At 37.5% G+C, this 16,683-nt stretch overlaps 1 protein-coding gene across 1 annotated transcript in view; it reads right to left on the reverse strand.

Moving 5' to 3' along the window:
- The window catches only part of LOC116858603 (doublecortin domain-containing protein 1-like), a 95,542-nt gene that overhangs the window by 37,632 nt on the left and 41,227 nt on the right, over window positions 1-16,683 (reverse strand). Inside the window, exon 8 of the mRNA XM_032843445.1 lies at window positions 293-498. Within this exon, the coding sequence (XP_032699336.1) occupies window positions 293-498 (206 nt within the window). The remainder of the gene's footprint in view (window positions 1-292; window positions 499-16,683) is intronic.

Genomic DNA, 16,683 nt, shown 5'->3' on the forward strand with positions numbered 1-16,683 from the left:
ATTTTACAAAATATTATAACCAACTAGAATGTTCTCTAAGTGTAAGCATAACTTCTAACTAGGTAAATGGCCAACTGTATGTTAGCCAAAGAAATCTTGTTGCTTTATTAAGGTAAGCTTACTACAGTAAGCATCCTTCTAAACAGCTGAAATTTTGCATTCTTTATAATATGTTCTTAATATTTCAGTTTATTAGTTGACACTGATATCTAAAAGAAAGAAACCAACACATTTCAAAAGCCATGATAATTTTGAAATTTAATTTATATTTTAATATTTCATACAACATTACCTTTTTTATTGTTTCCTTTCCCACTGTAATCTCATGCCCATCTTGCCCCATGCCATTCTTAAAGAACAGAATTCGGACTGAGGTCTTCTCTGTAAGTCCCTTCATTCTAAGAGAAAGAACAGGTTTGGTTTTCTGTCCTTTAACATCAGTAGGAAGCATCAGCCCATTCATTGTCCAAGTTACTTTCTTCATTAACAACAGATGGTCTAGAAGAGAATTTTTTTTAAGTCAAGTCAATATTTGGCTTCAAAACTAGAAATGGACACATTATACTTCTCCTCCCCCCCACCTTACCTATATCATATACACTGGCCAGTCTCCATTTAGATGCTGGTTTTCTGAAATGCTACCACCAGCTTACCACTAACCGTGACATAAGCTGTAGCAAGCTGTCTGCTCTGATAGCCTGCATAAATCATCATTTCTGAAGGGAACAGATGTTCAGGGTATGAAAGAGTAATACCACAATTTAGTCCTAATTAAAATTCACCTTAGCATGCCTCTATCACTGATCCAATGCACTGGGCTGAAAGGGTCCACTGAAAGAGTCCAAGGTCCTTAACTTACTATAAAACAATATGGGTCTTGAACTTTTGTGTTCTTTAGGGTTGGGAAAATGCTTTTTTTTTCTCCTTAATATGATTTATTATCCATGTTGTTTTAAAGATGATGACCTCCAAAGAGTAACCTTATACATAATTCTTCTCCTGTGACTAGAATGAAAGTGCCTTCTAGGACATCTTTGGTGAGAGAAGCAAAATATCTCACTAAAAGTAAAAACCAGCTCTGCATTAACAGTTTACTTTGACCTATACATTTTCAAAGATTTGTGCAGAAATTTAAGTTTCAAAACTCCCACTCATATTAATGGGAGTGGAACTAAATTACAATGTATGACTTTGAAAATGTAAGAGGTAAGAACAGAAGTGTAGTATATTGCACAGAAAGGTTGCTATCAGCATTCCTCTCCTTTCAAAGGGTTCCATTTCATAAATAAAAAATTTACACCTGGGTTTTTTTTATTTGTGCATTTGATTTATTTTAGATTATATTTTCTTTTCACATAAATTATATAATTTATGTGATTTTACAATTACAATGATCCCTCCCTCATCTGCTCTATATTTGTCCTAATGAGAGAAATAAAATTTTACTTGCATACAATTGAAAATAGCTACATTTGTTTGCCCGAATTTCTAAATAATCCTTCTTTATTAGCACTTACCTTGAAAGATGCATGGCCTCTTTAATCAATATGAAACACAAGCAAATAGTTCTGGGGACTTTGAGTCCCAGAATGGCTACATTAAATGTTAAAAAAACAGAAACACTGTCTCTTTCTCTCTTGTGTACATACATACTTACACATATATACATGCACAAATACCTATAAAGTAGGTAGAAATATGAGCAAAACTTGCAGAATAAACTAAAACTAGATTATAGATATGAGTAAGTCTTTAGGAAGAGAAACATATTTTTACAGAAATTACTGTATTTTGTCATTTTGTAATCTAAAATTCACAGGAATTAGAATTAGAAAATAAGCTAGACATTAATGAATTCATATATCCCCAAAAGAACAGAAAACAGGAACTTAAATAAACACATGTACATGCATGCTCAGAGCAGCACTATTCACAATAGCCAAAAGGTGTAAGCCAAATATCCACCAGTGGATGGATGGATAAACAAAATGTGGTATATACCTGACATGGAATATTATTCAGCAAGGAAAAGAGTGAAGTACTGATATATGCTACAATGTGGATGAATCTCAAACCGTTATGAGTTATAATCCTCTGCTTTCTCTCCTATAAAGTATCCAGCGGGCACCACTCCACTACCTGATGAAGATGAACTATTTTATATGTTAAAGTATCGAAAGCCTTGAAGGCACTCCATGAATATTGGCTTCTTCCCCCCACATCTCAGAAATTCTATGCTTATTGTGAAGGATTAGAGTATATTATGTATTGTTATGTCAGTCAGGGCCCAACCAGAGAAACAGAATCCACTACTCGATCTGAGCAGAGGGGACTGACTACAGGAACTGATTATGTAAGTAACGGAAAAGATGGCAAAGCAAACAGAGGACAGTGAGACAACCCAGAGACTGGCAAGAGCAAGAAACCACTCCCACACTGGGGCACCTGGCTGGTCAGTTGGTAGAGCATGAGACTCTTGATCTCAGCATTGTGAGTCTGAGCCCCATGTTGGGTGTAGAGATTACTTAAACATAAAATCTTAAAGAAATAAAGATGTTAAAGGTGCCCAGATTTAGAGAATCTTACCAATAAAGGGTTTTCCCCTTTGCTGACTAAGACCAGGATCAGGATTAGGGTGAGACAATTGAAGGGTCCATAGTGCAAAACTGAAAGGAGCACACTCAGTTGTGCAAGTGCACAACCCTCAGTAAGCTCTTCCTCAGATTTTGTCCTGTAGGTTCATCACTCATCTTACCTGAGTCCCAGCCTGGTTTCTCTCTAATCTATGTAGACTCCTTAAATTCCACTAAAATATTGCTATTAGCTGGACACTGTTTTACTGATTTATAGATATTAATTCATGAAGTCCTCTTAATAAGCTTATGAGGAAGAAAATATCATTATCTTCATTTACAGGTGAAGAAACTGAGGCACAGAGAACTTAAATAACTTGAGCAAGTTCTTGGAAGGTGGTTGAACTAGGATATGAATTTAGTTCTAGAAAGTATACACCTTTAAAAAGAAAAAAACATTTTATTTAAGTAATCTCTATACCCTATGTGGGGCTCACACTCACAACCCAGAGATTAGGAGTTTCATGTTCCACACGGACTGAGCCAGCCAGCCACCCTATACTATTTGACTCTACCATATATTTTATGCTGTTATCTCAAACAAAATTTCACATCTTTCCACACAAATTGGACATACTCCTCACATTTCTTATTTTTATCAGTGTTTCTACTTCTTTCACAGTTGTCCATTATCTTAGGGAGATCTTGAACCCTTACCTCCTAATTTCTCTCCAACCATTGCTTAGTCATTCAATGACATATTTTGGGTGTCCATTCATCAATGCACCACGGTGATAGTTGTGAACAGGACAAAATAACTTGTGCAGATTACAGCCCCTTTCCTTAAGAAAGACAGACAGGGTGCCTGGGTGGCTCAGTGGGTTAAGCCTCTGCCTTCGGCTCAGGTCATGATCTCGGGGTCCTGGGATGGAGTCCCGCATCAGGGTCTCTGCTCAGTGGGGAGCCTGCTTCTCCCTCTCTCTGCCTGCCTGCCTCTCTGCCTACTTGTGATCTCTCTCTCTGTTTCAAATAAATAAATAAAATCTTTAAAAAAAAAAAAGAAAGAAAGACAGACAGTGGAAGATCTCTCTGAAGAGGTGACATCGGAGGGGAGAGAGAGGCTTGTACAATGAGAAATTAGTCATGAAAATCTGGGGGAAAAGAGCATTCCAGGCAGAATAAAAATCAAGCACAGTCTCTGAGACGAGAATGAGCTTGGCGTGTTTGAGAAAGAAAAACAAAGTTTGGATAGAGAGAGAATGTACGAGCCACAGAAGTAGAAAGAGGCCAGATTGTATAGATCAGATAAAGGGTTTAGATTTTACTCTGGATGTAAAGGGAAGCTACTAGAAGGTTCCCAGCAGGACAATGTATGAAGAACAGACTATAGCAGGGAGTAGATGACACTGGTAGTCTCCCCCACCAAATTCTTTTTATCAGGCAAGTGCACCGAAACTCTAGCTGCTGTGAGTCACAGCCTCTTAATACCTCACAACTGCATCCTTCTCTTGAGAACTGCCCTTGGCTAAAAGGAACCAGCCACTTAGCAAGAAAATTCCTGTGAGGTGATGGTCCCTTACTTCCTACCTAGGGGTCCAGCCCACAGCTAATGACTGGCTGACTGGGGGACATAATGGTCAGTCCCCTGGCCTTAAGGAGGGGCAACTCTGTGGTATGCTTCCCACTCCAAACTGAGGCTAGACTTCAGCTGAACACATGGTCCAAACTCTTCCTCTGTTCTGTTGCTTCCCTCACTAAGTCCCTCATACAAAAACCCCCATCTCAGGCTCTGCTTCTAGGGAACCTGATCCAAGACAGAGTCAAAGAAGAGAAACCTAACTCTTGGCTATCTTTCTTCTGAGTACTAAAAGCATTATTAAAAAAACATTATTCCTTTCAATTCCCAGCCAAAACCTCTTGTCCATTTCCCTCTCAGTCTCCTATCATCTATAAGAGCTTCCTAATTGTATTTTATTTTCCACCATTATATCTGACATCCTATACTCCAATTATAGCTGAATTTTCCTAAAACATCAATTTTATCATTGCCTGAAGGGGAAGTTCTTGGAACTAACTTTTGAAGTTTCCATTAGTCAATCACCCAGTCTGTCAGGTAGTCAGCAAATACTTATTGAATCCATCTTATGTGTCAGACCCTGTGCAAGGAATATGAAAAAGACCCATTCTGTTGCTTAAATTTATGTTTAACAGAAGAGTTTACTGACAATCTGACACTCTCCAAACTTACATGTCTTTATCCTGTCCTAGTTTAAAGCATTTTTTTACCTATGCCAATCTCTTCGTTATCCATTGAGAATCCCAAAGGCATTTTAAAGTCCATTCTTCATTCACCCAGACTCAAGTCCTTCTCAAGAACCAGTTTAAGATCTTCCTTTAGTGCTCCAGCCTACAACAACCTGTCTGTGCTCTGTCTGTGCTCTGAATCCTTAGAGCACATGCAGTCTATACCATTTACCCATATATTCATTCATTCAGTAATGTTTGAGAACATACCACATTTCAGGTCCTATCTTATATATTAAGGAAAGAACATAAATGATCTGGAATTATGTAAATATTTTATAAACATAGATCCTATTTCTCTTGCATACTTAACCCCATAGAAGGTAGGAATCAAGGCTATATTTATTATTACTTTGCTCCAGAGTGTATATAAGTTCACTGCACATAGTATAATTACTAGATGTTAATTCTTCCTGTGCATTTATTTAAATGTTCAACTGATAAAATTTAATTTTATGTCACTTTATATAACATACCAGTTATACAAAATAAACTTTATTGCCTGTGTATAGCTATACCTACCATTTTTATTCTCTACATCCCCATTATGAACTTAAATATGACTGATATACCACCTTGATGCTCATTGATGACCACATGGTAGAGAATTTCTTCAAGAAAAGAAGAAACCTTCCAAGAAGAGCTGGTTTGCAAATTAAGGTCTAGCGGTGGTGTACACTAAAATAAACTCCAAGTATATTTAAGGTAAATGCTATATATTCCTTAAGACTAATTTGGGGTTGGGGGGGTCATCTCTCTTAAAAACTCTTTTCTAGCTTGGACACCCTTCCCTTCTGCTCTTTGTGAAGATGTCCACCACTGACACTTCCCCCTGTGTTACCATAATCACTGTCTACTTACCTAAGTGAATACACAATTCTTACCTAGTGCATGGAGCAGGTGCTCAGTAAGTGCTGTATGAATTAATGAATAAGCCTACCTCTTTCTCCAACATAACTTATTCTGATAAAAGAAATATATTCATAATTCTATTACCTGCTAACATCTAAGGACAATTTACTCACTTAAAAAAATACTCTAAAATAAAAAGAGATCATATTTGTGAAGTTTCAAATCAGTTTTCTGAAAGAACTCTTGATGAGTCTAGAAAAAACACATAATAAATTTTAAAATAAATTTTAAAATATCACTTAACTTATCTTAACTCTTACTAACTCTGTAATCTTGGGGAAAAAAAATCAGTCAGCCTCATTTGCCTTAGTTTTCTTTCTTTTTTTAAAATATTATATTCATCTTTTTAAAGATTTTATTTATTTGTTTGACAGAGAGATCACAAGTAGGCAGAGAGGCAGTCAGAGAGAGAGGGGGAAGCAGACTCCCCACTGAGCAGAGAGTCCAAAGCAGGGTTTGATCCCAGAACCCTGAGATCATGACCCAAGTGGAAGGCAGAGGCTTAACCCACTGAACCACTCAGGTGCCCCTACTTTAGTTTTCATATCTGAGAAATGGGAACAGTAATACTAATTCCCTTATTTGTTGTATGGATGGAAAGACTTTCTACAGATAAAATACTCATGTGTAGGGCGCCTGGGTGGCTCAGTGGGTTAAGCCTCTGCCTTCGGCTCAGGTCATGATCTCAGGGTCCTGGGATCGAGTCCCGCATCAGGCTTTCTGCTCAGCAGGGAGCCTGCTTCCCTCTCTCTCTCTGCCTGCTTCTCTGTCTACTTGTGATCTCTCTCTGTCAAATAAATAATAAAAAATAATAAAATCTTTAAAAAAAATACTCATGTGTAAATATGAAACACAGTAAATAGTGACATTATTATTATCCTCATGATTTTCAACAAGAACTTAGCAACGTGTTAAGAACTTTATATACATTAACTCATTTTATCTTCACAACCTTAGGAGGTAAGTAACTTTATCATCTCCATTTTATAGACGAGGAAAATGAGATCTAGAGAAATTAAGCCACTTGATCTCTATCATCCTTCCATTAAGTGGATCAGAAATCAGACAACCCAGGCTGAACAATTCCAGAGTCTGCTATCTTAATCACGACACTGTAAAAAGTAATAAAAGAATTCTACTAAGTTAAAATGACTGGACTTCCCATACTCTACCATACTCCCGTCTTAGCACCATCTAAAAAGCAGCTGCCCTCAGTGCCTAAAATTTGGTAAAGTGTCCTTATGAAAATGTTTACAGATCTTCATGTCTGTGGTCAATCAGAACAGTCCGAATAAGGTTTTTCAGCCTTGGCAAGTAACGACATTTCTTTGTTCTTTGTTGTGAGGGCTGTCTTGTGCCTTTATGGAATGTTTGGTAGCATCCTTGGCCTCTGCTCATTGGATGCCCATAGCACCTTCCCAGTCAGGATAACTATAAATGTCTCCAGACATTACTAAATGTTTTCCAGGGGTCAAAATTACCTCCAGTTGAGAACCACTGCAATAAAAGATTTTGAGATAATCCCCCTCAGCAGAGACGCAGGGAGTTGTGAATAACCCATTAGCAAACACCATGCTCTTTTCTGACTCTAAACTTTGACCATGCCTTTTCACCTCCCTCTTTGGTGGGCTCTCTCTCTTTCTCCTCAACGGAATGCTACCTCCTCAGGAAGCTTTCTTTGATCTATCTTTCCTTCAGGCTTTGCAACTCCATCTTGGGCCCTCATCTTATTAAGCATCCCTATTTTTGTATATGTGTCCTTGTTAGACCTTGAGTATTTCAAGGGCAGGGAATGTGTTTTTACTTGTGTGCCTCTAGTATCTAGCACACTGTAAACAAGTGGTGCTTGTTAGATATTTAACAAAATAATAAAAGTGGATCATACATCTTTAATGTAAGCATTTAATCCCTGATGCATAGCCAGCACCTTAAATAGGGTTTATCACATAGTAAATGTTCAATAAATATTTGTAGAATATTTGTCAAACAGTCATACAAGAGCATGACTATTACTTCATTAGGTAGATATTAAGTAATATTTTCATTAGATAGATATAAACTTGACTTATGTTTTCTTTGTATTTTGGAAAAAATTACATTTTTATATTCATGATTAATTAGGTTTTTCATTACCATATCCTCACTGAATTTACTCAGAAACCAAAACACTTATCATGAAAGACAGTGCAGGGTAGGAAGAAGCAAAAAAGTCATAGGCTTAGGGCCTTACAATGTACTGGCTTCAGAATTGTAAAACCCTGGGGTTGAAAGAAACTAAAAATTCTTGATCTAACCACGTACTTCATTTACTCAATTATTCATTCAACAAACATGCACTGAGAGCCTATCACATGATCCCTGCCTGCACAGAGGGGACCTCAGAGAGTTCTCAGTCTGTTTGGGAAGACTATAAAGGAAAACAAATACAAAATATGGCAGGTGACTGGCCAGAGAAGTCCACAAGGTATTGGAGGAATAGGGAGTAGGGATACCTGCCACAGTTTATGGCAGCAAGGCTTCCTGAGGGAAAAACATAAGGTAGGACTTAAAGGACACACAGAGTGGGGAAAAGAGTGACAATATGTTCCAGATAGAGGAAATGATGTAGAATTATGCAACAATAAGATAGACTATTGGGACAAGACTAAACACACAGTGGCCAGAGATGGAGAAAGGAAGGTGGGATGTAGTCAGATTAGAGTCTGTGGACAATGTTTAGAATACCCACACTTCCTACAGCAGACCATTCCAACTTTCAGACAAGTGAGACTATTGGAAAAATCTTCCTTAAATGTAAGGCACAATCTACTTCTCTATGAAACAAAGCTATTGGGATAGTAAGGAAAAGGACAGCTCTAAAGCAGCATGTCTCAAAGTGTGGGCCATGGGAACAGCTAGAGAACCAGGGAATCCTCATATTGAGCAATACAAGGTGATTCTTCTCTCTAGCACAGCTCAGACCATATGTCTTTACATGAAGAAATGTGGTGAGGGCTGACAGTCACGGTAAGCATTATTATATCCAGAGGCAAGAAGAAAAACAGAATCTTTTTTTTTTTTTTTTTCCCAGAAGGGAAGATATTTTTTAAAAACTAAACTCCAGGGGCGCCTGGGTGGCTCAGTGGGTTAAGCGTCTGCCTTCGCCTCAGGTCATGCTCTCAGGGTCCTGGGATCAAGCCCCGCATCGGGCTCTCTGCTTGGCGGGTAGCCTGCTTCCCCGCTCTCTCTCTGCCTACTAGTGATTTCTCTCTCTGTCAAATAAGTAAATAAAATCTTTAAAAAAATTAATTCTATCCCCAATGTGGGGCTCAAACTCATGACTCCAATATCAAGTCACATGCTCTACTGACTGAGCCAGCCAGGAGCTCCAGAAAAACAGAATCTTGATTCTTCCATTCCAGCATGGAGAATCTGAAGATGCTCAGCAAAGACCTGACTAAGTTTTAGCTAGTGAGGAAGAGGATTAAGCAAGGCTGGGAGTGGGTAGAAAGAGAAGTACTCAAATGGTAAGGGGACAGCTGGGTAAGTGGGGGCAGGGAACCAGGCTGAGTATTAAAACAAAAAAAACTTAGTATCATCTAAACCCACTTTGGGCTTCTCAGAAAACATATTAGCCATAGCTAGCAAAAGCTTTCTATACTTATCTTTTGCTAACTTTCTCATCTCAAAACCCTGGTATCCCTCCCAGGGCTGAGGCTATCTACCTTTGTAAGAATTAAAAAATAGCCTCTCCACCTAACCCCCATGGTGGAACTGGAAAAAAGTGAGTCTAGCTCCATAGTCCTTCAGCTGTGCACAGCAGTGAGCAGTGGCCCTGAACCTTCCCAAAGGTTACACCATCTCCTCTTTCTTACTTCCTTAATTTCAATACCAGTTAACAAGCACTGACTATATGCAAGGTACTATGAGAACTACAAAGGGAAGTATTAAATGAAAGAAGAGTGTACTCCTCCTCCCCCTACCACTACCACCACCAACAGAATGATTGCGGGGAGATAATGGGCAAGAATGGGCCTTCCTGAGAGGATGTAGGAGGGCTGAAAATCTCAGATCTACAAGTTCCTGGGAGAATCTTTTATCCCAGCACTCCACTTCTGACCATTGTCTGGTCTCAGACAAGCATTAGCATAACCATTAGCCTCTCTGCAAGGTAATTATTCTTGGGCTGGCTTACTCTGGCCCCCTGCCAAACAGGAACATTCACAAATCTACATATGAATTTAGGGTAGGGGATTTTTAATATACTCTTCCTAAACATCGACTCACTGTTTATAGCTGAGCCTGTTGCTCCAATGAGGTTTATTTCTACCCCTCCTGGCAGCTACCTCCTTGAAATATGGATGGTTCATCATGGTACCTATTTCATTTGGTCTTTTGTTCACCCACTGAATGCATTTACTGAGCATCTATTAAGTGCCAGACCCTGTACCAGAAAATGATGGTGAATAAGGAAGCCAAGGTTTCTGCCCTAAGCTGACTTGGTCTAGAGGGAACAAGAGACATTTATTTGATGAGTAATTACAAATCTGATGATTACCAAAAGGGATAAGGAGAATGCAATGGGAGCTTATCCTTACTAGTGGGAGCTTCCCCAGAGAGTAGGACCAAATATAATGCCTATCATAGATGGTCTCAACATCAGGATCCTTGGAGTTCCACTTTGAAGAGTTCTTGAATATTTACCTTGTTGGCAGTACAAGTCAAGTCTCAGTCCCTACACACCCAACTGCCAAAAAAGGGGTCCTAGTCTCACCTCATCTTCTTTATTATTTTTTTATTTAAAGATTTTATTTATTTATTTGACAGACAGAGATGACAAGTAGGCAGAGAGGCAGGCAGAGAAAGAGGGGGAAGCAGGCTCCCTGCAGAGCAGAGAGCTGGATGCAGGGTTCGATCCCAGGACCCCAGGAGCTGAAGGCAGAGGCTTTAACCCACTGAGGCACCCAGGCCCCCCTCATCTTCTCCTTTAAATTTGCTAGCCACACCTACTGCATTCCAAAGCAGTCACAATCAGACCTGTTCCTGTCTTCCTCTCTTCAAGTGCTTCTCTCTAGTAAGTTAAGAAACCACCAAGACAGCAGTGGAGGTCGCACTCCAGTGAAGTTCTAAAGCTTAGTATAACCTTGGAAAGTACTCCCCAAAAGAACATATCCCACATACTCAGAAATTGCCAAGTCCCCTTGACTATTCATAAGTTTACTCTCCTGTAGCACTTAGAAAACGTTATGCCCCAATCATAGGTTATATTTTATTTTGAAGAATCCACATCTTATTTTCATGGTTTTGTTTATAACTTAATCATGAAAAAGTTAAAGCACTTTCTATCCTGTTTCTATGTTAGAAGGTCTACCTATAATACCATTACATTTTCTCAGTCTACTTCAAAAAGCCAATGCCTGTCATAAAATTAAATAAATCTGGGTGCTCCCACGTTGTAATTTTCCCTTTTGCATGTGCCAGGCAAAAGAATACTACCTTCTGTTACCAAAATAAAAGCAGCACATTTGCAATTTCAAACACATGAGCTTATTAAAAACTTTATTTTTTAAAAAAAATTCATTCTCTTGTAGTTGGGCAATAAACTTGAAGATTGTTTAATGCTCTGATTGTCAAGTAGGTATAGATAATGACATTAAATATGAACAAGCAAATCATTTCACGGGTGCAAGATAAGTTTATAAAATATAAATGCTCTGACAGTAAGAAAACATACTGCTATACTCAATTATATCATCTCTTCAAAATACAATTGCTTCTATGTTTGGTAAATAGAATAATCCAGGTCACATTCCTGTGTTCAACTGAGTTTCTAGTCCCTCCCTTTTCTCTAAATACTTGTGTTGTTTCTGCATGTTCTTAAGTGTCATCATGTATTGCTATAGGCATGATGGCTATATTTAACTAATAATGACAGTGGTTGTCATTAGATTTTAACTCAGTAACACTAGTCTGACATATCATTTGAAGTATGTCTTCAATTTAAATTTGATTAAAATTACAAACATCTCATCTATTGTGCCAGTCAAAATGTTGTCACCCTTTCCCTGAACTTTTCTATGAACTTTCCTGAAATAAGTTATGGCAGCTTAAAGTGAAGGCTAGCCTTGGGTCATAAACATATTTTAAAATATGACTCTTGGAATAGAGCAGAGCAAGGCCACTTGGGGCTCCTTTGAAAAAAGGACTTGACTTTGAATTACACCCTGAACAAATTCTCAAGGCAAAAAGCACAATATTGTGAGAGTTCAAAGGCTCTAACTCAGATTCCCATATCATGCTATGTATACCAGTGCTCAGCAGGGATTTTAATTTGGTTGTGGGCATTTTAAGATCGCAGATCTAGCAAATACCTTTGGTAGTAAAATCAGGGACTTGTGACAACCTGCATGAAAAGCTGGTAGAAATGTGCCTAGCAAGAGATAGAGCAGAAGAAGGAAAATAAACAAAGATTACGTGGAAATACAATGTTTTAGATACCTACTATATATGTTAGGCTTTTACATACATCATTTTATATACTCATAACTCTGTACTATTGGGTTCAATTTATTAATAAGAAAACTGAGACTTAGAGAGGTTAAGTGACTTGCCCAGGCTCATGCTGCACTTGCTTCCCTGGCAATAATGAAGATAGCAGAGAGAAATTCTTCTGTTTGGTTTTTCTGAACCTATCTACCTAGATATTCTGGGGAGGGAGGAGTGCACACAAGATTTTGATTAATAATAGGCTTGGGATTTTAATAGCAGTTAGAATCTTAGTTATGGGGGTGCCTGGGTGGCTCAGTGGGTTAAAGCCTCTGCTTTCGGCTCAGGTCATGATCCCAGGGTTCTGGGATCGAGCCCCACATCGGGCTCTCTGCTCAGCGGGAAGCCTGCTTCCCTTCCTCTCTCTCTACCTGCCTCTCTGCCTACTTGTGATCTCTGTCAAATAAATAAATAAAATCTGTTAAAAAAAAAAAGTTAAAAAAAAAAGAATCCTAGTTATGTTTAAGAAATGCTATTCTCAAAAAAAAAAAAAAAAGAAATGCTATTCTCAGTGTTCTGTTCAGTCTAGACATTTGTAGACATTTAATTTTCAAATAATTTATCTTTTTTAAGAAACAAAGACAATATCCAATAATCCTTTTAGATATTATTACCTCAGTTTTATAGGTAAGGTCATTGAAGCATGACCAATCTATTCTTGGTCATATAAAAGGAACTAGAATCTTGCAAGATCATCTGCCTTCAAGTCTAGGGTTCTTGCCACTAAATAATAATGAATTTCTCAAGTCTTTCGTAATAGATGTCTGAAAGCTTCAAAAACTAATGGTCTAAAAGGTAAACCTCTGAAAGAGCACCTGCCAAAAAGGTTCGATTTAGAGTTTACTACAAATGCCTGTTTCATTCAACAGATTATCTCCTTTTGTTTCCATGACACTATTTGTTATGATACCACCCTTCTGATTTCCTTTATAATACCACTGTCAATAAATACCTTATTTACTTCTTTATATAGTCATTGTCTTTGCTCCTTCTACCTCACTAAGCTCCATTATACCTCTCTCTTGTTCATGCCATAACCTTAAGATTGGAGCAATGTCTGCCACACTATAGGGATTCAATAAATATTATGATTAAATGAACGAACAGTCTTTCTTTAATTATTCCTCTACCTTCTTTTAGATGGAGAACTATATATTTTTTTAACCTCACACATACTCTCTCAGCTCTAACCAGGGTGATATTCTCTCTGTCCACTTTACCCATTTAGCAAACAACTCGAGGTGATAAAGACAGTATCTATAACCCTTCTGAGTTAATATTGTATGAGAATTAAAATTTATCTGGTTTCTTGGCAGCTATGACAAAAAGGCCTTACCCAAACTCCCTAAGGTCAGATATAATTCCATAAATAGAATTTTTGGATTCAAAAGTGTTAAATACAGTGCATATATCGCTTTTTTTTTTTTAAAAGATTTTATTTATTTATTTGACAGACAGAGATCACAAGTAGGCAGAGAGGCAGGCAGAGAGAGAGAAGGAAGCAGGCAGCCAGCTGAGCAGAGATCCCGATGCTGGGCTCGATCCCAGGATCCTGAGATCATGACCTGAGCTGAAGGCAGAGGCTTAACCCACTGAGCCACCCAGGTGCCCCTACAGTGCATAGATTATATATTAAGTAATGCATCCAGCAAGGTTTAGGATTGCAGCCCATCATCAAACATAGTATTTTTCAATAAAATAATCGATGAGTTATACTAAATAAGATTCTCCTACCAAATGAGTTATGAAAAAATTGTTTTATCTTCTGCAATATTGAATTTTGGAATTGTATATAAGAGATTTTGGAGTTGAGGCACTAATTTAGGAATTCTGAGCGGTAAATATAATACACTTAAAGCACAGAACTCAGGCATGATATGCACAAAGTACTCAAATTATCAGGAAAGTTACAGGTTTGCAGGCCCCTTCACTAAACAAGTATAGCCTTTATATATATATATATATATATATATATATATATATATATATATATGTGTGTGTGTGTGTGTGTGTGTGTATATGCAATTCAGCAATTCATGAGTATGTCAAGGATTTAGATGATTTTCAATGATTTAATCATTTATACCATAAAAAGATGCTGCCACATGCAGCTTCATATGCTCTTGATTTCCCTATTAGCTAAGGACAGTTTTTGGAGGGTCCATCTCTTGCAACATTCTTTAAATCTACATCTGTTTATATAGTAAAGATATTCTACATACTTACTTACAGGTTTTAAACATTTGCAATAGAGAAATAAATAAAATACATGCCTAAGTTTTACCCCCACTTGTAAAAATAGGTAAAAGAATGGCGCTGGGATGCCTGAATGGCTCAGTCATTTAAACACCCAACTCTTGATTCCAGCTCAGGTCATGAGCTCAGGGTTGTGAGACTGAGACCTGCACTGGGCTCTGTGCTGAGCATGGAACCTACTTGGGATCTCTCTCTCCTTTTCCCTCTGCCTGTCCCCCGACCCCCACCCCAAAGAATCACATGCCATCTCAGAAGAAATTGAGTTTTTATCCTCTATCTAATGTCATATTCTTGTTTTTGAATATATGCAGCTAAGTCAGAAATAAAATGGACTTACAAATACTCTTGCCTAATACAAATACTATTCAAACAATATGATAATAAGGAATTTGGGAAAGCCCACCCTAACTCCTGTAGCAGTTGCTCAAATTAAGTAGTGCTCACCCCATAAGTGATCATCACAAAGCTCAGTGTTAGCTTTAGTGGACTAAAGCAGTCCTTGGTTTAGTCAGAATTATAGCAATGAGATCTAGCAGCAAGAATAGCTAGGTATGATTTGAGTTGGGTAGTGAGTTATTTCTTGAAACGTATGCTTTTAACACAACCATTTAAAAATCAACAAATGCAGGAGACACATAATGGAACAAAATATAATGCATGAATCCAGGTTCATTAAACTAATGCATTTTTTGAAAAACAAAATATGACAGAATGTTTCATTATTGACGCAGATAGGAGAAAAAGTGTTATGCTGCTATTTAGAATGTGTCTTGTGTGTCGTGGAATTGAAATATTTCCAAATCATCAATAATTAAAATGATGAGAATCCATCATTTCACTGACATTTACTTCTACATGAAAAGATGGCCTATTTTAAATGTGCTCACACATATTCTTGTCAATCACAAGCTGTCACAGCAAATTATTTCATTTTGTAGATCACATGGCAGTTAACAGAAAATCTCTAGGTTTAAATTTAGATCTTAGGTGTAGTATCAAGAACACTTTTCATGGATTTTTTTTTATTTCTGTGACTACATCTTAGCAATTCAGTATATTAAAGATGTAAAATCTTATTCATAGTACTCAGTTTCACTTCTGGTTAACAAAACTCAGGACTGAAATGAATCACTGTAACTATAGCTCTAAAAGCCAGACAGTAGAATAGAATATAGAAAAAAATGAAAATATAAAACTAAAGAAAATTTTAAACTGTCAGAACTCCATACAACGGAATTTGGACCTAATAAGTTAGGTCCAAACAGTTTTTTTCTCTCATCTTAAGACATTTAAGCAATTGCAGGGCATATCTTATGCTAGGTTGGCACTGCTTACATTTTCTAGCAACTATAAAGGAGTTACCCTTTTATAAACCCCATGAATCTGATGTAGGAATTTTCATGGTGCCACCATTAAAGAAGATTCAGGAAATGGTGAATAAAACCTAAAGTGCATGCCCAAGGATCAGAAAACTTTTTAAATGCTTCTTTAAACAATTCATTAACTATATCATCAAAATTCTAGCAGAATCATTAATAGATTTCAGAATCTTCACCATTATTACATGACCTAATTAGACAGTTGATCTTCATCAACAGTCCTTATAAAAAAGATTCTATTTTTCCCATACATAATCTTCTGCTCAGGCATTTAACTTCAAAATGTAAGAATTATTCTAATACTGCATTTCAACAGGGAATGCTTCCTGTCAGTCTTGACCTTGGCTTGACCTCTATAAGAAAGCTTTGTGTTTCGAGGTATGTGATGAATAGCTCTCCGTCTTTCTATTAAATCCGGTGGCACTGACTGTCAACAGTGGTACTCAAAAGGGGTAGTAAGGTAGTTAAAAATCAGAAATGTTCCTTAGGACTTTTTCTATCCTAGTAAATCTGGGAATAGTTCTGAGGCAATTTTCATTATCTGCATTGCTTTTCCAAAGAATAAGAAAACCATGAAATATGAAAATATAATTGCCAAAATATGCATAGACTTCTTTGGCCCTCCTGTAGCAGAAATAATGTAAATTTTCCTTTGGAGGACCCATTTGACCTACATTGTTGAATAGGGTTCTCAGTTTTAAGGATTTATAACTTATTTACTCAGTTTATGCTCC

The sequence above is a fragment of the Lontra canadensis genome, unplaced genomic scaffold, assembly GCF_010015895.1.
Source record: "Lontra canadensis isolate GAN:19392208 unplaced genomic scaffold, GSC_riverotter_1.0 scaffold140, whole genome shotgun sequence".
Classification (NCBI taxonomy): domain Eukaryota; kingdom Metazoa; phylum Chordata; class Mammalia; order Carnivora; family Mustelidae; genus Lontra; species Lontra canadensis.